This window comes from Agelaius tricolor, unplaced genomic scaffold (genome assembly GCF_023055355.1).
Source record: "Agelaius tricolor isolate 1412-34295 unplaced genomic scaffold, bAgeTri1.0.p SCAF_6, whole genome shotgun sequence".
Classification (NCBI taxonomy): Eukaryota; Metazoa; Chordata; class Aves; order Passeriformes; family Icteridae; genus Agelaius; species Agelaius tricolor.
In genome coordinates this window covers 57,309-79,961 of record NW_027269266.1, presented here as the reverse complement: position 1 = coordinate 79,961, position 22,653 = coordinate 57,309, and the positions used below count along the sequence as shown (strand labels likewise).

The 22,653-nt window shown below is 42.2% G+C and overlaps 1 protein-coding gene across 1 annotated transcript in view; it reads right to left on the bottom strand.

Moving 5' to 3' along the window:
* LOC139591323 (obscurin-like) overlaps window positions 1-22,653 on the bottom strand; it is a gene marked incomplete at its 5' end in the record, with an annotated part of 124,250 nt that overhangs the window by 45,744 nt on the left and 55,853 nt on the right. Inside the window, 23 exons of the mRNA XM_071429887.1 lie at window positions 559-661; window positions 1,478-1,645; window positions 2,502-2,615; window positions 4,480-4,657; window positions 5,680-5,838; window positions 7,404-7,568; window positions 8,830-8,946; window positions 9,446-9,605; window positions 11,200-11,373; window positions 12,322-12,404; window positions 12,738-12,938; window positions 13,887-14,026; window positions 14,760-14,888; window positions 15,194-15,213; window positions 15,315-15,381; window positions 16,144-16,362; window positions 16,835-16,933; window positions 17,022-17,054; window positions 17,461-17,658; window positions 18,556-18,674; window positions 19,035-19,113; window positions 20,215-20,493; window positions 21,052-22,404. Coding sequence (XP_071285988.1) covers window positions 559-661; window positions 1,478-1,645; window positions 2,502-2,615; window positions 4,480-4,657; window positions 5,680-5,838; window positions 7,404-7,568; window positions 8,830-8,946; window positions 9,446-9,605; window positions 11,200-11,373; window positions 12,322-12,404; window positions 12,738-12,938; window positions 13,887-14,026; window positions 14,760-14,888; window positions 15,194-15,213; window positions 15,315-15,381; window positions 16,144-16,362; window positions 16,835-16,933; window positions 17,022-17,054; window positions 17,461-17,658; window positions 18,556-18,674; window positions 19,035-19,113; window positions 20,215-20,493; window positions 21,052-22,404 — 4,357 coding nt within the window. The remainder of the gene's footprint in view (window positions 1-558; window positions 662-1,477; window positions 1,646-2,501; window positions 2,616-4,479; window positions 4,658-5,679; window positions 5,839-7,403; window positions 7,569-8,829; window positions 8,947-9,445; window positions 9,606-11,199; window positions 11,374-12,321; window positions 12,405-12,737; window positions 12,939-13,886; window positions 14,027-14,759; window positions 14,889-15,193; window positions 15,214-15,314; window positions 15,382-16,143; window positions 16,363-16,834; window positions 16,934-17,021; window positions 17,055-17,460; window positions 17,659-18,555; window positions 18,675-19,034; window positions 19,114-20,214; window positions 20,494-21,051; window positions 22,405-22,653) is intronic.

Genomic DNA, 22,653 nt, shown 5'->3' with positions numbered 1-22,653 from the left:
GGGAAAACGTGGAGCATAAGCCAGGACAAATTATGCAGCACCAAGAGGTCCCCAAGATCACTGATCCATCCATCAAACAACTCTGGAGTTGGTCCTTAGACAAACATTTGGATCCTGGAAGGGAGGCTGCAGGTGGGTAGATCACAGCTGGGTATGAACCTGCACACATTTATGAGGTTCTTCCTGAGATATCTCCTCAGTCAGTGCTGGAAAAGGGCTTTAAATGATGACAAGACAGGATTTGCTGAGCTCTTTGTCTGAATACCTGATAAAATCAAGTCAGGTCCAAGGCAGGGAGGATAAACAATGATAAAATGTTTTCCAGGGCTTTAGATTGGACAGGGTCCTCCTCAGGGTCTATCTGCAGGTATTGCTTTTCAAATTCTAGCTAGAATTAACTGCTAAAAATCTCAGGAATGTCTGGATAATGAAGACCCAGCATTGGAATGGTGCTAAGATGGAAGACACAGTAAAGAAAGGGTCATAAACCCAAAATGACTTTTCTGACTATGCAAAAGGGAAACCAGGATTTGTTCACATGTGAGCTGAAGGACTGACCTGATCTGAGGCCTGGGTGCTCCTTCCACAGTGCAGGTGAACTGGACATCTTCACCCTCGACAAGATAAGCATTTCTGACCTTGTTCACAAACCGTGGGGGCACTGCAAAAAGCAAAGGTAAATGTGACTGGCAGCTGGAAATATGAACAGATAGGAAGGGCATGTCCCTGACCAGGTAATTCTCACAGGGTATAAAGGATACTAAAGACCAAATTTTTTGACCTAAAAACAGTTGCCTGCACCTGTACATAATTTTTTAATATATATTATCCAGTATATGTTGTATAGAACCTCTGGAATGCCTTAATATTTGTAACATCATAGAAACATGGAATCATTTAGGTTGAAAAAGACCTCTGGGGTCATGGAGTCCAACCATTAACACTGCTAAGGCCAACAGCCAACCACGTCCCCAGGTGCCACATCTAAATGTTTTCTGAGCTCTTCCAGGGATGGTGACTCCACCAGTTCCTTGAGAAGATTGTTCTGGTGGTTGACAACACTTTTGGTGAGAAAATTTTCCCTGATCTCCAATCTAAACCTCCCCTGGCCCAGCCTGAGGCCGTTCCCTCTGCTCCTGTCCCTGTCCCCTGGGATAAGATCCCAAATCCCTCCCATCTGTCCCCTCCTGTCAGGAGCTGTGCAGAGCCACAAGGTCCCCCCTGGGCCCCCTTTTCTCCAGGCTGAGCTCCCACAGCTCCCTTCTTGTCCTCCAGCCCCTTCCCCAGCTCTGCTCCCTCCCCTGGACATGCTCCAGCCCCTCAATGCCTTTCTGGTCATGGCAATCTCAAAACTGCCCCCAAGCCAGCACAGGGGGCAGTCACTGCCCTGCTCCTGCCGGTCACACCATGGCTGGTACAAGTTTAAGGTATTTCATAGCAGACACCTTTAAAATACTGCATCTGTGCAGGACATTACCTTGAACAAGGATCTTTCCCAAGGTGCTGGCATTCCCAGCAGGACTGGAAGCAAAGCACATGTACTGTCCTGTGTCAGCCCCTGTCAGGTTGTCCAAGATCAGCGTGCAGGAACCATCAGGATCTTCTATGATAATGTGGTGGGGATCCACCTCCACGGGCTTTCCATCTGAAAGGGAAATTATTCCTTTTAAAATAGCTTGCTCAGAGTTTCCTCCTTAGGAATTTCATCCAGCTTTTCGTCCTGGGAGGGCTGAGAGCTGTGTTATTGCAGCTGGTGTTGGTAGTTGAGGAATCAGCTCTTCCTCTTCATCCAGCTCTCAATAAAACATCATCCAGGGCACAGTACTGTTGGAGGACCTCGTACATCACCACTCCTCATTTAAAAGTGAAATTGCCCCAGAGTACATTCTGTGCAGTCATAATTCTGCTTTTCCAGCCAAAGGAGCACGCCCAAAATGCCCAAAAACACAATCTCTAGACTTGAGCATCTCTAGAGGATCAGCTCTTGGATTACCTGATACCTTAGGTTTTAAGTTTTTCTTTCTGTGTTGATGTGCAGCTTTTATCTCTATATTAGGTATTACTAGGATCTTTTCACAGGGTGGGGAAGACAAAACAATCCTATTCTAGCTGGACTCAAGGACAATCTCTTCAAACTTCAGGCCCAAAGCATGAACAACATGAAAAGAAGAGGGGGGACAAGGAAGCAAGGAGGATGAAACTTCATAATTTAAAGCCATTAATTGGACAGTTAACTCCAATATGCAAATGGACTAAAACTTATAAAAATCTGAGATCTCATGACCAAGCCCTCTTTGGCTTCCTGGCTTCCTCTTGGAGCCATCTGGGTACTGCCAGGGCGTGGCCTTTGAAGGCTCCTCAATAAATCTCCACTTTATTCCCCTTAGCTCTGTCTAGACTCTGTCCCAGCCCCTTAAGGCATCAACCCACTGCCCAGCTACCACAGCAATATGGACAGGGAGCACATCTGGAGGGCGCATTTCATGCCCTGCTGCTCATACCTTTGTACCAGCTGACGGATGGCTTGGGAGCTCCTGTCACCTTGCAGGCCAGCTTGACTGTCTCTCCCAGCTCAGCTGTGCAGTCTGCCAGCTCTTCCTCAAAGTCTGGAGGGACTGAAATACCAGAGGAATTGTGTTAGTCTGGAGGAAGGGGCTCTGTCCACGGCATGGCTGCTGCTAAGGGAGATAAGAATATTTTTTGCAAATCTGTGAGGTTCAGAATGGAAAAAACTGAACAGGAAATTTTAGCAGCTCAAGACTTAAGAGGTGACATGCTCTTCTTGCTTGTCTGAGACAATTCAGTCTGTAACATGTCTGTTGTTGGCTATAAAGTTAGACCATATGAAAAAAAGGGAATTTTTTGCTGATCTGGAATTATTTTAGACCATGATTTTAAAAAGCACATCCATTATTCGGACACCACACATCTGTCACTGTTAAGGCAATTCCTCAAATAAAATGCAGCCTGGGTATCCAAATCAGCATTCTGCTGATGTCCTTACAATAAAATCTATGCTTTCATTGAATCATAGAATTATAGAGTGGTTTGTGTTGGAAAAGACCGTAAAGATCATTGCATTCCCACCCCTGCCATGGGCAAGGACACCTTCCACTGTCCCAAGCTGCTCCAAGCCCCATCCAGCCTGGCCTTGCACACTTCCAGAGATGGGGAAGCCACAAATTTGGGCAACTTGTTCCTTTATTAAGTGACATTTATTTTAACCCATTGCTACCATATGAAACCATGCAAAATTGTTCTGATAGTCTTCCTCACTAAAACACTGTATTAAAGGCACAGAAATGCAGTGCCCAGACTTATTTTCAGTGAATATGGACTAAATCCAATGCTGTTCTGGCATTTTAAGATGCCAAATATCCTTAGACTATAGTGGAAACCATTTGTAGCTGATGCCTGGAAAATAAAAATTTAATATTCTTACTGATATATTTTGTGGATTAAAAATTTGTGGAATCTCAAATGACACTGAGACTGATGCAACATTAATGACCAGACAAAATTCCAAAGCAAACACAGGTAAAAAGATAGAGCAGTGTAAGCCAGGAGTCGAGCAAAGGGTCTGGAACCCAGTGAAGGCACAGGGTCATTTGTACTGGGGTGTGTAGGACTCTGGATCAGGGTACAACACCAACTCTCCCTGCCTCTCCTCCAGGAGAGGTGTTTCAACCCTCAGATTATCTTTTAGGCCTCTTCTGCACTCACTGCAGCAGCTCCATGTCCATTTTATTTTGGAGACCTGACAGATGCACAGAGCACTGCAGGTAGGATCCCACAAGAGCAGAGCAGAGGGGCAGAATCCCCCTCCCTGGACCTGCTCCCACATTTAATGACCATAAACAGCGTCTCTCCCTCTTCTGTAATTTCCTAAACCTGATGCCTCAGGTTTTGGCTTTTATATTTTGAGATCCTGTGCTGCTTTAGTGTGTGGGTCTGAGCTTCACATCAGGGCATGCTGAGCTCTGTGCACAGAGCAGGGAGACAAAACAATTCCTGCTCCAGCTGGGCACCAAGGACAAATGATCCAAATCTCAGCCCCAAGAGCACAAACCCCGTGGGCTGGAGAGAGAAAAACAAGCAGGGTGGGACTGCAGGGGCTAAAGCTGGAATGGGACAATGAACTGCAAGATGCAAATGGAGCAGAACTGATCCAAGGGAGAGAGCCCGGGAGCGCTGGTGCATTTTGGGGCCATTTTGGTTCATCTTGGGTGCAGCCCTGGCTGGGCTCTTGTGCTGCCCAAGGTGCATCCATGGAGGAGATCCCTTTAATAAATCCCTGCTTTATCCTTTAGCTCTGTCCAGCCTCTAGTCTAGAACTCTCTCCTAGGTCAGCCTGCACAAGGCACCAAACCAAGGAGACCATCCAAGAAGAAAAGGTTGAGGTTTGGGTTGTCTGGTGAACCAAGGAGACCACCCAAGAAGAAAACCCATGAGATTTGGGTTGTCTGGTGCCACACTTACTCCAGATGGGCTCGCTGATCCTCTGCTGGATGCCCAAGATCTCCTTCACCCAGGAGTTCTTGATGTTCACGGTCCGCGCCTGCAGCAGGTACTTGCGCACCAAGTCCTCCCGCTCGTGCCAGATCTCAAAGGCCCGGTCATCCCCTTCCACCAGGTCGTTCACATCTATGTTGTTCAGCTGAGTGACAGAAGGGGCAAGAAAGTCACCACAAATCCTGTGTTTTTTAACAATTCCCAACAGCAAAAAGGGGTAATTTGTGCTTTTCCAAAGATTTTTTGGATTGCGTGAGCAAGGCAACCTGGCTTTGGATGAAGAGCAATCAGAGCTACCATAAGAGTTATTTTCCCTGCTATATATGACTTTCTGGTTACCAAACTGACATTTTCCTGGTGTTAGTTGTTCAGGAAAACAATGTCCAGCATTAAAAGTTATCCCAAGGGTGGAACACACTGGCCCTGAAGGGCTGGGCTGAGGCAACATGGAAAAAAATAGAGAATAGGCAGTCTCTGGACAAAGCATGGAAATGCTTCCATTTTATTTATCTTGGAAAAGAAAATCTGCCTATGAATATTGATGAGGACTTTCAGAAAGTCCTGGCGGGGTTGGTCAAGAGCTCCATGGTTGTTTTGGTTGGTTGGCTGGCTTTTATTGGAGTTGAGCATCTCCTGCCTTGTGAAAACAATTTCCTCAATTTCTGGCAGTTTTAATCCTGAATGTCTGAAGATGAGTGGGTCAAATGCTCTGAATTTTTCCATTTCTGAACAGGAATTGGTAAGGACCAATTGGAAAGGACATAACCAGCAGAGAAAACCCAACAGAATTTAGCAAATAAGATGCCTTCTAATTCACTCCCAGTATTACAGATTATCAAAACCAGAGATTTACAAATGCAAGAAAATATTGTAGGCAGCAAAATCCATATCATTATAATGTATTTATGCTGTTAATTAAATGAGGGAAGAGAAATAAATAAATGCTTGTACTTGTAATCTCCTTGCTGCATGGTAGAAGTCCACCCTGATGGTTTCTGACATGTGTAAAATAGATATTTTGGGATAAATGTAGATTCTACATGTGCCTCAAACACTTTCTGAAGCACAGGAATAGCTCAGAAGGATTAGAAGAATGTTCAAGCTGGATATAAAAGTGAAGTTCTAATTGACAGAGAAATGCTTTATGTGAGGTTAAAGTGATCAGACCTTCATGATGTTCTTGAAGATGTAGCTGTAGGTGTCAGTCTTTGTGTCTCGCTTTGGTTTGCAGATCACAATATAATTTTTGAAGAGGAAAACATGTCTTTTGTGTCCTTTCCACGCCATTCGAGCTCCTGGAGCTCCTTCCCACACAATGAAGTGGCCCTGATAGGAAAAAGAAGGAAGAGCACACAGTGATACATCTGGAATAATTACCAGAGTTATGTCTCACCATCATTTTTCAGTGTCCAAATAATAAATATTTTCTGTTGCATCATCTGATATATCATTTCTGATGTATCTCTGGTTTATTAAAGCACAGCAGATGGTTTCTAATGCTAAAGGTGACTCATCAGGCACAGCCAGAGGTTGTCATTACATTGATATTTAAATGGTATTATTTGGTGCCAGAAAAATAGACAGCCCTTGTTAGGTGGAAACAGTCTTGGAAGTATTAAAGGAAAATTGTATTTTGTGTGTTATACAGACTCTTTATATGATGATTTCGTCACCTTCACCAGAGCAGGACATTAATTTCACACAGCTTCAGACACAGACAGCTCAATTAGTGACATGGGTTTCCCCTGGCACCTCTAGGGAGAAGTAAACACTTGGGTGTGACTGGACAATTTTTGGATGCCTAAATGTGCAGAGGTGAATGCCCACCACAGTGTCACTGTAATTTAGCCTTACAACTCCACTCAGCAATACACCGTGATTCCCATGGAAAACACTGGATGAAGACAGAATAAATTACTTGCCTGGTAGAACACAGTAAATCTATAAAGAAACAGGAATTTGAGTGAGGATATTGGAGGTCCTAGACTAAAGTGCCCTAATAGCTGGGGCACCTAAAAAGCCACACATCTGGTTCATGGGAAACCTGGGGGAACACATGGGTGTGTTGAGGCCAGTAACTTCAGGAGCTGCCCCATGTCGCTTCCCAATAAAGATTTAAAACCCTTTTAGATCATGTAGGGGCCCAGAACAATTTTATTTCTGCTTGATGAGCAGGTTAAAAAAGGCAAATAACTGCATTATGTGTGAATTATTCCATAAACATCCATGCTCTGGTGTTTCAAACGTTAGTGGAGCCAGAACACCCATTTCTGGACAGCAGTAAGTGAAATACTCTTTCAGATATAATTCAATAATATAATAAAATGTAATGTAATGTAATATATTTTTATATAAATATACTATATATTATGTATCAATTTAATGATACATAATAATTAATCATATAGCAAATATAATAACCAATATATAATTATATATTGATATTATTACACTATTAATATAGCAATAATATAGTAATATATTGATATAGTAATGAGATATAATAAATACCATAATAACTATATATATAAAATATATAATATAATATAGTATGTAATATATTTTTATATTTCTATATATAAATATAATATATAATAACTTAATAATATATAACAATTATAATAACTTATATATAATTATGCATTAATAATATTGCAATATTATTGTAGTAATAACATAGTAATGTATTGACATCATGATGAAATATAATAATTAACATAATAATTAATTATAATATTTTAATTTTATTTTGTAGTACATAATAAAAAATAATAATAACAACAATAACAATAAATAAATTCTAAAGGATTTTCTTCCAAGAATTAATTAGGGCTCCTTAGACACTGGGGAAGGCAGCCATGGAGCCAGCAGTGATGGGACATTGCAGTTACCTGGCGGATGGGCTCCCCAAGGCTCTCCAGGGTCCCTGGGTAATTCTCAATGAGTGAGACGTGCAGGTTGTTCTCTGCTCTTCTGGTGAGGGCAGACACAATGGCATAGGCCTGCTCCAGCAAAGTGCAGTTCTGGCTGTTCCTGGCCTTGTTTCGGATTAATTCCTGCAGATAAATGAAGAAAAAATTAGTGGATAATCAGAGAGGAAATAAGCAGTTCCTTCAGAGCCAAAGATTTTCTCAATACCTGCTCTGTCTCTTTCATCTCAGCAACTTTTATGCCATTTTTTTCACCACAAACTGCTTAGATAACAAAGTCTTTTCTTTCCTACCTACTCAGCAGTATTAAAGACTAACCAGTCTGGCTTTTCCTGACATCAGTTGATATTAAGCAAAGATAAAGTTGAAACAAACACCAGAGAGGCTTTGGTGGTCAAAAACCAAAAATTCCAAAGTGATCCTAAATGCACTCATTGCATTTCTCTTTTGCTTACCCTCAAAATAGCAGAGAACAAGGAATTCATGTGCTGAGTCAACATTAGATAAATAAAAAGAAAGGTTGGAAAAAATGTGAAATGGCATTTTCCCTATTCTTCCCACATTTGTTCCTGTTCCTCTCCTTCAGCAAGGAAGGCATGGAAAATGCCTTTTCTCCTCCAAGAGACCCTTAAAAATGTTGGTGTTTGTGTGCAAGATTGTGTTCAAAAGCAGACAGTTCTTCAAAATATCCAAACTGTTCCTTTATACAACACTAGAATACGCAAATATTTTGCCATGATTATTTTCTTCCTCAGCATCCCAGTGCTAGTTCCCATTAAAATACTGTTTAAAATGCTGCTCTGAAATGTTTGCTTATGGTCTAAGACAGTAGGACAGATGCAATCCTGAAAGACAAAATATTTCAGGGTGGTAGAATGGGGCAAATCTTTTCAGAAAACAGGAATTTCATCTTACTATAATATCAGTATAAAACAAAAGGAAAAGAAGTGGTAAGTCATTATCTTAGACCTGGAAACTGCTTATTTTTGTAACATAAATGTTGCTGAGTTTGAAGCAAATTTATACCTGTCATCCAATATAATATATAGTAATACAATATATAGTAATATAATATATAGTAATATAATATATAGTAATATAATATATACTAACATATTATTATATCATATAATATTTTTTCATATCTTTAAGGATAAAGCTCACTGAACTTTATGGGGTTGGATTCTGTGAACCTCCACCTGGATTTACATTTACAAAACTATTTAGAGAACACCACCACTGGTGATGATCAATCTCTTATTTATTCAAGCAGTTTTCAATCATAGTTTTATCAGAAGGAAGACAAGAAATAGGAAATTAAAAAAAAAAAAAATTTCTGCACAAGCTCCACAGAGCAGAACATAAACCTCTAACAACATCTCTTTACCTTAATTATTGTCTGGTACTGCTGGATCCTGTTAATGGGTTTTTCCAGGTAGTGCTGCAGTGGTGGGATAAGTGGCTGTGAGGGATCTTCATTAGTTAAATATTCATCTGTGTATCTCTGAAAAAATACATGGAATAACAAGGAAATGTTGTTATAAAGAGCAGTAAAAAAAATCCTGAGCAGCTGGAGCAGAGAAACAAGATTTGCTGATCTACACTTATGATTTATGTGGTTCTCTTGGTCTTGTAATGTGGTGACCTTAAAAATGTCCCTCAATTACCATTATATAAACACAGCCATGTTCATGTCTGTATAATCTTTATAATATTAATAAATGCACAAGAACATGTAAATATATTCCCATATTGGACACACTTACAAGAAAAAGCTAGGAAGTGAACGAAAAATCTTAAGTTTTAATAATTTTTAATATTTTAAACTAATAATTTTAAAATCATTAGTATGAATTAATTTTAAGTTAATAAATTTTTGCTGTTATATTTAGCAAAAGACACTACAAATGCTTTGAGGGTCACATTTATGATAAATAATGACACTTCTCGATGCAGTGGGTTACAGGATGAATTTCCCACGTGTGCTTTGGGTCCTGCCTTACCTTGTAGAAATCCTGGACAGCTTTGCTGACAACAATGGACTCTGCCTGGACCCTTCCCACCAGGTACTGGATGTACCTGTTGAACTCTGCTTCATGCTTGATGAAGCACATGGCCACGTCATCATCAGTGTCACAGCCCTGCAGGCTCCTCAGGAACACGCTGTGGGGACAGGAGCACAGCACATCTCAGGAGAAGGGGCTGCAATGAGGCCAAAAACACAGCCCCAGCTGCCAGGATGGGAATCAGGAGATGTCAGGTGAGCACAGGTTATTGTGGGGAAATTGTCCTGGATTGTCAAATACGGTTTGGGGGTGTTCTATTTCCATCTGTCAGAGCTGGGGCAGTTCTCTGCTGTTCATGGGGCAGTTTTTGCTTTCTCTCTCCCCCAGCCAATCCTCCCTGCAGGAGATCTCTGCTGTCCATGGCCACTGAGTGTCCCTGCAGGGCTGAGCCAATCCCAGCATCCCATGGGGAGATGCTCCGCCCAGGGGAGGAGCCAAGCATTCCTCCCTGGATCCAATCTGAGCCTGGCCCAGCCCAGCAGCCTTTGCCCAGTGCATTGCCAGAGGAGCAGCTTCTGCTGCCCTGCATGGCCAGAGGGAGCCCAGGCCCATCTGCAGCAGCCCTGGAGCTGCAGAGGAAAACTCCCCCCTTGTGCAGGATCCCTGCTCCAGCAGAGCCACAGCTGGCACTGCAGGAGGGCTGAGCCCCCATGGGATGGGGCTGTGCCACCCCCTGACACACAGGGGACAGGGCATGGTCTGACCCTGTCAATTTTTTGTTTTCTTTTTTGTACTATTGCATTTTTGTTTTTAATTTTCCTAGTAAATAACTGTTATTCCTATTCCCATATCTTTGCCTGAGGGCCTCTTAATCTCAAAAATTATAATAATTCAGAGGGAAAGGGTTTACATTTTCCATTTCAAGGGAGGCTGCTGCCTTCCTCAGCAGCCACCTGTCTGTTCAAGCCAAAGCAGAAATGATGGGGGAAATAAGGGATGTTGCCACATTAGGATTAAAGTGCTTAGTGCCTCTTCACCCAGCACAATGCCATTCCTCTCAGCTGGGGCTTTGGACAATGGGCAGAAGAACAGGACAAGGGGAATGGCTTTAAACTGACAGAGGGCTGGGTTAGATGGGATATTAGGAAGAAATTCTTCCTTGTGACAGTGGTGAGGCCCTGGCACAGATTTCCCAGGGAAGCTGTGGCTGCCCCTGGCTCCCTGGAACAGTCCAAGACTAGGTTGAGAAGGTCTTGGATCACCATGGGATAGTGGAAGGTTTTCTGAAATTCATGGATGCTGACATCAGTTTTACATGGATTAATATCTCTGTGAAGACACTGCTGAAGTGTCTGTAAGATCTTGCTGCTTTTTTGACATAATTCAATGTTTCTCAGTTAAAAAGGGGATTATGGAAGTCCTAACCCTGTGGTAGGATTTAAACCATGCCATCATTTACCCTCCTGAAAGGAGCATCAATTCCCTTGCACCTCAGCACTGCCAGTGTTCCACATCAGGAAGAATAATAAGAAATAATAATAATATGGAATAATATTATTCCATAATATTATTCCAGTAATAATAATAGAAGTAATAATAACAGTAGTAACAGTAGTAAGGATAATAATGATAATGAAAACAACAACAATAACAACAATAGTAATAGTAATAATAATAATAATAATAGTAATAATAATAATAATAATAATGCTACTCTTTGGTCTCCACTGAAGGCACTTGGGAATGCCCACCTGGAATGGAAGCGACCAATGTCATCAATATTCCTGAAGATGGTGGATTTCTGACTGGCAACAGCTCCTGGCACACTGGGACAGGTCTCAGTGTACCTAAGGTGATGAGTCTGGAGGAACTGCAAATCCTGAATGTAATCTTCCTCTGAGATCAACAGCTCCTGAATGAGAACACTGAAAGGGAGACAGAGAGGCAGAAAGAAATCACAGAAAAATCATCACAATTGTCCTTGAGAGGCTTTTAGGCTGTAAAGTAGGGATTTATGATCAGAGGAACTGACTCCTGGGGTGTGTTGAAAGATCCCCTCTGGGGATTGATGGATGCATGTGGTGCCTTAAATTTTAGCTTTCATATTTTCCAGATTCTGTATTGCATTGGTATATAACTCTGAACTTCATATAAAGTGTTAGCAGGTTCTCCTCACAGTTCAGTCACACAAAACAATCCTTTTCCAGCCCCAGAACCAAGGACACCATTGCAGCTTCAAGCCCAAAAAGTACAAACAATGGTGAATTGAGGAGAGCAGTTTGGGAGGATAGGATTTCATAACCTGAAACTGTAATTAGACAATTAACCCCAATATATGAATGGACCAAAACTTATAAAAGTATGAGAACTTGTGACCCAGGGTCCATCTTGAGTGTAGCCCTGGCCAGGCTGTTGTACTGCCCAAGGTGTATCCTTTGAAGGCCTTTTAATAAATATCTATTTTATTACTTTAACTCTGTCTAGCCTCTTTTCTAGGTAGCCTCTTAAGGCATCACATGGAGGGAGGGAGGGAGGGAGGGAGGAAGGAAGGAAGGAAGGAAGGAAGGAAGGAAGGAAGGAAGGAAGGAAGGAAGGAAGGAAGGAAGGAAGGAAGGAAGGAAGGAAGGAAGGGAGGGAGGGAGGGAGGGAGGGAGGGAGGGAGGAAGGCAGGCAGTGGCCAGTGGAAGGTGTCCCTGTCCATGGGACTTGTGTGACCATAGATGGTGTTTAAGGTCCCTTCCAACCCAAACCATTCTAGGATTCTGTGATCTCAATTGCCTGGAATTTTCCTAAGCTGAAATCAATCACAAAATACAAGTGGTTCAAAAGGCAGGAAAATTCAAAGGTGCAAATACCAAGTGACACAAGCTCACCTTAGCTTCCTTTTGTATTCATCTTCAGAAACAAATTCTCCAGGAAACTCTGGAATTTCTGTTGCTCCCCACTCTGGTGACAACTACAGTATTAGGAAAAAAAAATTAAAATAATTCTTGGAAGTGGACAGTGTTTTTGTATATACATACTCAGGAATATCTCTCATGTGTTCATAGTCCTGTTTAGTCCAACAATTACTAAACCAGTGTGAAATTTCTTTTCTACTGGAGAGTTTTTAGGTCTTTCCAACCCAGAAATCCCTGCAGAGACCAGAAATATTGTCTAATAAAAGCATGAAAAAGTACAGCCTTGTTCCAGACCCCTTCAACAACCTCCTCCTTGCAAAAGAGGCAGCTCTAAACTGCAACAGGAACAAGAAATTTTAAATGAGAAATAACCGAATGTGATCAGTCACCTTTAATTTCTTGTCCAGATAAGCTGGAGACACCCAACCCTGTCGAGAGGGACTCGATTTCGTGGGTTTAGTCCTGACCAGCCATTTCAGAGGATGAGCTGAATCCAGGACCTCCACATATTGTCCTTCCTTCAGGGTGATGGTCTCCTTGTCCGGCGCTGCAGGCACGTAGTCAGCAGTGACCATGTAGACATCAAAGATCTGCAGGCACAAAACTACAGTCACTTTGTGCTCTTATTTCCCTCATGAAGAACTTCCCAACTGTGGGAATCCATAAAATCAGAGGGTTTTGGGAAAGCTGCAAAAGGCAGCCTCAGAGACAGCAGAACTGTGATTAGAGCTGAGCAGAGCCATGAGATTGGTCAGCAGAAAAATGATGTAAGAAGTAGAAAAGTAAGGACAAATAGAACAATGGTCTGTGTATTAACACATGTCTAGAATAACTCCCTAAGCTGCAGAAAAGTTTATCTAGTGAGATATTAGGGAGTTCTAGGCTTAATAATGGAGCTCTGTGCATTGTGTTTTAAGGCTCACAAACAGGTATTGTATTTGAAATAAGCAAGGATTGTTTAACCAAAGGTACTTGTGCCTACAGTGGTTGGATGGAACTACTGTCAATGTGCTTTTCTTTGTGTGATTGGTCAAAAAACTTATAAATTAAGTTATAACATCAAGTTCTTTGTCTGCTGCCTGGGATGTGAGCTGCTGGCATCTTCCCATTGCCATAACCATGAAATGAGACTGATGCTGGAAAATAAAACAGCTCAAGGCACGTTCCTGGCAGTCCCATCCTGTTTGTGATCTGTACATAGCCCCCAGCTGGAGATATCCAACAAGATTCCTCTGGCCAACTTTATCCAAGGCCACAGAAAATCAAGTTCTGACTTCCTGAATTTCAGCCGTGAGAGCAAGAGGTGCCAAGTCATGTTTTGACCATGTTGACTTGAAGCACTTGCTCAGGATCACAGGGCGAGCATCAAAATTTGATTCTCTGTGCTCTGTATCACAGACACAACATTTAACGACTAAATACACCTACAAAACTGAATTACATCACCAAAGGGGATGGAGATCCCTACACCACAGTAGGTTGGTCATTCTAAGTTTAGTTTTCTCCTTGTGTCCAACTTGTCCATAGAGATGTCATACCTCCCCTCTGGAATCCCCATCTTCAGATTCAGAGGAGGATTCCTGAGCAATGGATGAAGGTCTGGACCGTCCATGGCGAGGAGATGCAGAGGGAGTTTTTGACTCATCATCGCTTTCTGCACCTGGTACTCGAAGTTTAGCTGAAAAACAGAGCAACAGCACAGTGTTAAATAAGTATTCCCAATTTAAACATCAACCAAATCTATCATAATTTTTCTTCTTCCTAGGAAGAGCATTCACAGTAATAGTTAGTGTGATTTCCTCTTGATATTTAGGATTAAATTAATAATTTGGATGTTTTAATACATGGTGTTGCAGGTGTACTGCATGTATTGCTGCTGCACTGCTGAATGTTTGTTGGAGAGTTAATGCCTCTATTTTTGCTCAAAGTTAAACTTTTTCTACAAGATAACCAGGACAGACACAAACCAGAATTTTTCATTCAACTCAACAAATCACTGGATTACTGCACAGCTGTGCACAGAGTTTTCAGCCTTAATTTGATTTTACAATTCCACTGTGAGCTAAAACTTGAAGATGTGGGAAGTACAGAAAACAGGATTGCTTTCTGATTTAGGAATAATAAATATCTGAGGAACTCAAAATACCTAAAATATGCAAAATACACTTATATTTTTACATTTTACTGTAATGGCTTTTTTCCTAGTTCAACATTCTAGACTGAGATATGCAGGTTGGATGGATTCCTACTTAAATTTCTTACCCCTAAGCATTGACAAATGTTCATTTGCCTATATAGAATGACTGTCTCAAAACCTGCTGCATAAACCTCACTTATAATTAAACAACACCTAGAAAAAGAGATTGCTTTTTTTTCTACCATAATTAAACTGTGTTTTCCAGATTCCTTACCCTGAGTTATTTTTGCAGATACCATTTCTGAGATACGTGAGGTGAGTTTCTGGAAGAACTCTTCTGAGCCAACATCAGCTAATGAAATAGGGCTTTTGGGCACACCTTCTCTGCCAGCTTCAAGGTCTCCTGGAAAGAAAGAGAATTTGTTATTAAGTTGGCAGTGTCATTGAAAATTCATCTCTTTTTGAGTAATAGAAGCTTCCGTGGAACAAAGGTTTAATTTTCTTCCCTTCTCCGTTTTTTAAAACGGTGCTTGCTCTCAGTTCATCCACATAATTCACCCTCGAACAGCAAGCAGTCCTGAAAGGTTCCAACATTTCAGACAATTTCAAGAAAAGTGGACAAAAATTAGTGGATACATAAAATGCATTGACAGTCTCAGCTGTAGATATGGAGGACAGGAAGAAGAGAGAGAAAACAGCTTCTCTTACCTTCAGAGGACTGAATAGTTCTGGAAAAGAAAATAAAAGAGAGTTAAAGGTTGCAATAAAATGGGCAGTAAGGAGAGCTAAATGAGGAACATGCCCCCCTTCTCCCACGCATCCAACTTACCCCAGTGTGGTCATGATGGCTTCTGACACCATCACACGCTCCTGGGTCAGGACTTCAGCCTCTTTCACTGCAAGATTGGGGTTGGTCATTAGAGAACAGAAGGCACAGAATGTCCTTTTTTAGCTATTTAGTGCAGGCACATTTTCTAGACATGGAGCACTGCAGCAGCTCCTGACCTGGGATATATATTCCCAGTCCTGTGATGGCAATGGTTTCTCCCCCTTTCCCTGTTCATGGAAAATATATAATTGCCCCATTTCTCCACACTGCTCAGGTTATGCTCCTGCAGCTCTTGGTACAATAAAAATGTGGGATGCAAGGCAGGAAAACAGAAAAATGGAATCCTTCACAGCTCTGCCCCTATTCCCAGTGCATACTTGTTTTCCCTCATCTTATTGTGTTAAAAGTGGCCTTGGAAAGCTCTACAAAAATCAAACAACTCTAATACAAAATACCTCAGCAGAGTGGAGTACTCAAAATAATTTTTCAAAAGGTGACTTTTCCCAGTTACTTTACATTGCTTTTCCAGTTTTTTAAAATTTGTACCTAATTTGGTTGCTCTTGAGACTTGCCTTCTGTTTATACAGAAAATATGCTGTTGATTATACAAGACAGAGTCAGAAACCTAAAATATTATAGAAGTAAAAAGTGTAGCCATTTGCAAGACAAGCAAAATCATGGCTGCTCTTGAGAAAATGCTTTTTTTTGGGTATGACTGAATAATTTCCTTAACAGTCACACTTGGGTTTTTTTTTGGTTTTTTTTTCCCCTTAGGCACTGCATAAAAGGGAAATACAGAGAAATTGTTTGTGTTGCAGCAAAGATTTACCATCTGCAACTTCCAGGTTGGCAGTGCAGATGGACTGGCCAGCCTTGTTGGTGGCAATGCAGGTGTAAGCTCCACTGTACTTCTTCTTGACATCCAAGAGGATCAGGCTGTGGTGCATGTTGGAACTGGCCAGTTTGTACCCAGGAGTGTCTGGTCTGATCCACAGGATGTCCTCCCGAGACTCTTCTTTCATCCAAGTGATTGTTGGTGGTGGATGTCCTAAAGGAAAATGGGTGCAATAAGCTTTAATCTTCCTGTTTGTGTTCTTCCCTTAAAATGTTGAGCCTTGCTGTGAAAAAAATGCTGTTTTGATCAATTTTCTGATACTTTCCCAACAAGAACAGGCATAATATGCAATAGAGAAGGATAAACCATTTTACAGCACGCTCATAAAGACATCAAATCTTTTTGAAAAATCAAAATTGTCAATCACCATACAATTCATGGTCAACGTGCATCATACTACAAAGTGTCATTATCCCCATTTTTACATACAGAAAAATGGAGGTGAAGAAAAATAAGATGCTTTACTGTGAAGTGTCTTTGTAAGAAATGTAAGTTGGGAGTAGAATCCCAGACTTCAGACACAGGAAATGAGGTTACAATGACTTGGGGGCAGAGAGAGAAGGATGTGTTGTGAAATTACACATTTCAAGTGTTATTCAGAGAGATAGGGTATCTGCTCACTTACCTTCGACTTTCACAGATAATGTGATGCTTGCACCCTTTTTCACCTTCTTATTTGTAAATCTTTCAAGGAATCTTGGCGGTATCAGCTGCTCATGGGAATCTGGAAATAATATTATTGAAGAAGCACAGTGAGTTTAGATTGGAAAATTCCTGGGGCTTCTGTTCTCACCTCCTGTACCTTCTCTCACCTGCTTTGGAGGGCTCTTCTTTCTCATAAGGATCTGAAACACAAGAAGAAAAGAAAAGAACATGACAAATATAAATAAGTGCTAATCCAGGAGTTGCAGAAAAAAAGCTCCCAAAGTGACTCCAGTGGAGATACTACGCAGAAATATTGGTTGTAGGAGCCCCTAAGTTTTAATGAAATGAACTTTTAAGGTTAATGAGGATGGGCAAGAATAAAATACCTGCATATGAGACAGTCAGACCACAGAGAAGTGGCATCATCATCTTCTTAAACAGCAAATGTGTAGGCGAATAAATAAAGAACCAAGAGCTAAGCACATCATCTTTTACCTACAGACTTCCCCGCCTCACCTGAGTTACCTTGGAAGGTTTCCTCAGTAAAAGATAACTATAGAACATGGCAAGAACCTCTGGAACAGCCCAAAATAGAGCAACACCCACCTTTGACTACCAGCCTGGCTGAGGAATAAGCAGAGCCAGCAGAGTTGATGACAAATATCAAATACTGGCCGGCATCTGCTTTGGTGACGTCGCGGATTTCCAGGGAGTGGAATTCCTGCCTGTCAGTCTTGAGGATCCGGTCCGAGGCCTTTAGGGGCTGCCCATTTTTGAACCAATAGAGACGAGGCTGAGGGTATCCTGTGAGGAGCAGTTACAGATACAGAGAACAAAATTCATTGGCAGCACTGATTTGGGAGCATCTCCAAACTGCCGGATCCTCTGCTGTTTCAAGGGTTTAACAGGGCTCCTGTTTCAAGGGTTTAACCAATTAGGAATGCTTAAAAAGGCATTAAATTTGATTTATCAGCCAAAATTCTTCCCTGTCTCCTCAGTTTCTGGCACTGCATGTGCAAAGGCCTTGGAGGTTGAAAAATCAACACTTAGGTCTGATTTGAAAGGTTCACAAGGAAAAATGTTGAAGCCAAATGCATTCTCATGATTTTTATAGACAGCAACAGGAGAAATCGGACAAATCCCTACCTCTCCCTACCAGAGTCAACACCAGAGGGATGTTTTTGCAGTTTTCACATTGTAGGAGCAACCCCTTAATGGATGAAGGCAAGTTGACAACTGCTTCATTTATTGAAGAGAATCAAGGAGACTGACTTTATATGTATTGATATTAGAATATAATTATGATTAATATCAATAAATTATACTAGATATAGTTCTTTATGTTATATAAATATATATGTAATATATAACTATTAATAATGATAACAAATAATGTCAAGATTATTATTCCTTATTGCTCCTGTGCTCAGAGAAATCCAGAATTCAGTTTTCAGAAGCACATGCCAGTCCTTATGCCTGGATATATGGACACAAAATGAGGCTTAATCTGCCTGAGTCTACTCCAACAGTCCCAACAGTTGTTCAGCAGCATGAACATTTTCCCCAGCTGGTTTCTACAGAAATGGTGCAAGGTGCTCAGCCCGGGGTCACAGCTGCAGAAGAACACCTTGGAAAACCTTGTCCAGCCCTTCAACCTGATATCATACCTGGAAAACTGACAATACCATGGGATCCACTCACCTTTCACCTTCAGGTGAAATTTAGCCAGCGATGCTCCAGGTGCCACATGAATATCATGAAGCTCATCAAAGATCTGGGGCAACTGCTCCTCCTCAGTCATAGATTCCTCCTGTTCTCGGCTAAGCAGTAATTGGAATTAGAAAGAAGAAAATCAGGATGCCAGGTAAGAGTTTGGAATCAGAATGTTCTATTTCAGGTAAATTCAGTCTGTGGGTTTTGGCATCCTGCGAACAGACCAAGCACCATCTGACATTAAAAGTAACAGAGTCATTCCTTGAGGAAATATCTTGGCTTGCCTGAAGGCTCCAAAGCAATTCTGCCCATGATAAATGTGCAGCTGTTGCAGTTATTGCATCTCAGCTGAGCTGGATGCTCCTTTATGGCATTAAATTTGCTCGACACAACAAACCCAGCCCTGACATAAATACACAGACTGATCTCATTGAGTCAGAGGTTAGAGCCACAGTTCCATATTTTACCTTGAAATATATTCCTTGGCACTGTAGTAGGATGATGTCTCTGTTGCATCTGCTGCTGTCTCATAGTCTGTGCTGGTCACTGTTAAATGGAAGATAGGTCTGAATCATCTGAGCTTTGAAATTATTTTTTCTTGCTAATTGGAGTGACTGGCAGATAGCTTTTATATTGTACTGCAGCAGGATCCCACATGTCCCTGGATTATGGAAAACACCTCTGTTCACCCCAAAAGCTTTGCTCTGAACCTCACCTTGGAGTTAGCAAAACCCAGCTAAACCCAAGAAGTTTGCAAGTGAAAATTTTGTAGCCAAAACATCTTCCTTTAAAATGTAAATGGTTGTGAGATTCTCAGTTCAGTCAAAGAAAGAACAGAGATAATTCCTCCCAGGCTGAGCCTGAGAATCTTAGAGGAAAGAATTAAAACAATTATTATCTCTCCTTCTGTAACCATTGTTTATAGTTATGGTTCTTCACAGTGTGCTATTCATGGTCACCAATAGTGTGAGCTATTTCTACTTTGAGACCAATCAAGTATCACCTTAACAAGTCACATTACGAAAGACCTGCTACTTTCATTAAAGTTAACCTTCTAATCCACCTGAAGACTAGAGTCTTGCTTTGCATCCCTGACTCGACAGCTGTAGCCATGAGATTTTCTGAAAAAGCCTTTCCTTAGGATTTTTTCCTCCTGAGAAGCTGAGAGGCCTCAGAAACGAAATGTTAACAATAATTATCTGCTGCTGTGGAATGCAACAGGTGCATCTTTGGTTGGTCTCATGTGGTTGTTTTTAATTAATGGCCAATCACAGTCCAGCTGGCTTGGGCTCTCTGGTCAGTCACAAGATTTTATTATCATTCCATTCCATTCTTTTCTATTGCTTGCTAGCCTTCTGATGAAATCCTTTCTTCTATTCTTTTAGTATAGTTTTAATATATAATTTTCTTTTAATATAATATATATCATAAAATAATAGATCAGCCTTCTGAAACATGGAGTCAAGATTCTCATCTCTTCCCTCATCCTGGGACCCCTGTGAACACCCCCACAATTGGTGACCCCGAGTGACAGAAAATTCTACAAACAGCACCAAATGGTGCTTTCCTTGGGAAAAAAATAAATTAACCAGGTCTCAGCAATTAACTCCTTAAATTGTTTTTCTCTACAGTGATTCTGAGACTTACAGTCCACACGGAGCTCAGCCTTGGTTGAAGCCACGCCCATGTTGTTCTCAGCGAGGCAGCGGTAGACGCCCATGTCCGTGGGCACCACGGCGGTGATGATCAGCTGGTGACACCCTTCCTGGTCCTCGTTGATCATGTAGTGATCGTTTTCCTCAATAGCTTTGCCATCCTTGAACCAGCGAACCGTGGGCAGGGGTTTGCCAATCACGATGCAGTCAAAGCTCACTGGGTACCCGTCCTGGACCTCTTGGTTCTGGAGCTCGGTCATGAACATGGGGGCTGAAGTTGGGGTGGTTGGAGAGAAGAAAGAAAAGTTTGGTTTTGATCTAAAGGTATATTTTAGGCCCCTGCTGCCCAGACTTCTGGTTTCCAGTTTTTTAATTGCAGAGTAATATATTTTCTCTAGAAAAGAGTCAAGAAACTCCCTATCATTACAAAGATATTCCATCAGCACAGCAATACCACAGCTGCCAACTATATATTGTCCCTGCTCCTATCCTTGCCAAAATGTCTTGTCTCCCTCAGGGCCATTCTAAACCCTACATAATTAATTTAAGTACAATAATCATTTTATGGTCATGTTGTAGTAGGTCTCAAGGGGGTTCACAGGTAAGTTAATATGTTATAACCTTCCCACCAGCGTGCCTCCTCTCCCTCAAAATGAAAAAGAATAAGAAAGACATTATTTTTTCTAAAAGTGCAAAGCTTTCATAAAATACCTGCACCAAATTTAAAAAAAAAATTGCTAAAAAAAAAATTGCTTGAGAGTGAAAAAATTACATTGTGACCTGTTCCCACTGTCTTCTCCAAGGAATAGGCAAGGTCTGCTTCCCCTACCTGTGTCAGAAGTCAGCAAAGGTGGTGGAGGTCTCGCTGGAGGTGGAAACTTCCCGAGGGTGGGAGGTGATGCCTTCCCAATGCGCAATTCTATTTTTTTCGGGCCTTGCTCCAAGATGTCAATCTCCACTGGAATTCCCAGAGCGCCAAACATCTCTCTGAACCGCGTGGCAGCCGTCTTGGCCTCGGACATGACTTCAAACTTGATGTAGATGTACTGGTCATCCTCACGGTACGTCTGGTGGTCAACCACGTCTATGTCTCCTTCGTCTGCGCTGACAAAGAGCTCTTCCTCCACATCAGAGATCTCTGTGGAGATCTTGGCCCTGAAGAGCCTGTGGAGTCTCCTTCCTGCTTTTCGGAAAGCATCGTCCAGCTCGCTGCCAGACGAGCTCTCCGTCTCGCTGTCGGTGCTCTGCTTACTCCTCTTCTCCTTAGCAAGAGCTTGAGCTTCCTGAGCGCCAACCACCACCTTGGCGCTGTGTGAGACCTTGCCAAACTTATTGGATGCCTCACAGGTGTATTTACCTGCATCCTTCCTGTCCAGGCCGGCGATAATCAGGGAGCAGGTGCCGTCGCTGTAGCTGTCGATGTGGTAGTAGCGACCATCCGAGAGCTCCTTGCCGTCCTTCAGCCAGCGGACGTTCATGTCGGTTTTGCTGTGGGCCACACACTCCAGGTGCAGGGTGCTTCCAGGCTCTCCAGAGAAATCTTTGAAGGTCTCAGTGAACACTGGGCACTCTTGTTGCTTGATCTCTTTTCTGACTTTGTAGCCTTTGAAAGCGGCTTGGATCTTCACAGCCGCCTTGTTCATGGAGGGGTCGTCCAAATCTGGCAGCTCTGGCTCAGCTGGCTTAGCAGCTGTGGTGGCCACAGTGGTCTCCACAGTGGTAGTCTCCCACTGTTTCCATAGTTTTCCTGTGGAGGTGGACTGAACCTTGCTGGTAATGCTGGTGCTCTTCTTCTCAGCTTTCTTGAGGTAGTTCACTAGGGAAGGAGTCCCAGCTCTGGACTCGTCATCAGAGCTTGTGAAAGAGAAATCTGCTTCTCCTGTCCTGGCCAGCTCGTCACACGTGGAGTACTCCTCTGAGTAGTAGTGAGACATCTCTGCTTCCTCCTTCCTCAGCTTCTGAAGCTTCTCATCCTCCTCGGGCACCTCGCTGATGGAATCCAAGGTGGGCTCCCGGCTCATACGGCGCTTCTTGGCCAGGGCTTCCCACAGGAGGTGCAGATCTCCCTCCTGGGCAGCTTCGGGGGGCAAGCTGGGCTGGATGTGTCCATCCACCTGCTCCTCAGCCCAGCTGGCAGGGGGAGCTTCTCTGGCAATCTCCTTCAGCATTGACACTGTGGGAACTGCAGGGAGTGAAACAGATGAGGAGTTAAAATCTGTGAGCTTGGAGAAAGCACATGGAAATGTTCTACTCTGGAGAATCTCAGAGGCATTTAACTAAGCATCATACTGAGAAAAACATGGGAATTTACAGAATCACGGGATGGGGGAGGTTGGAAGGGACTGCTGGATATCATCTAGTTCAACCTCCCTGCTCGTGCACAGTCCCCTAGATCCCATTATTCAGTGTCCAGATGGATTTTGAATATCTC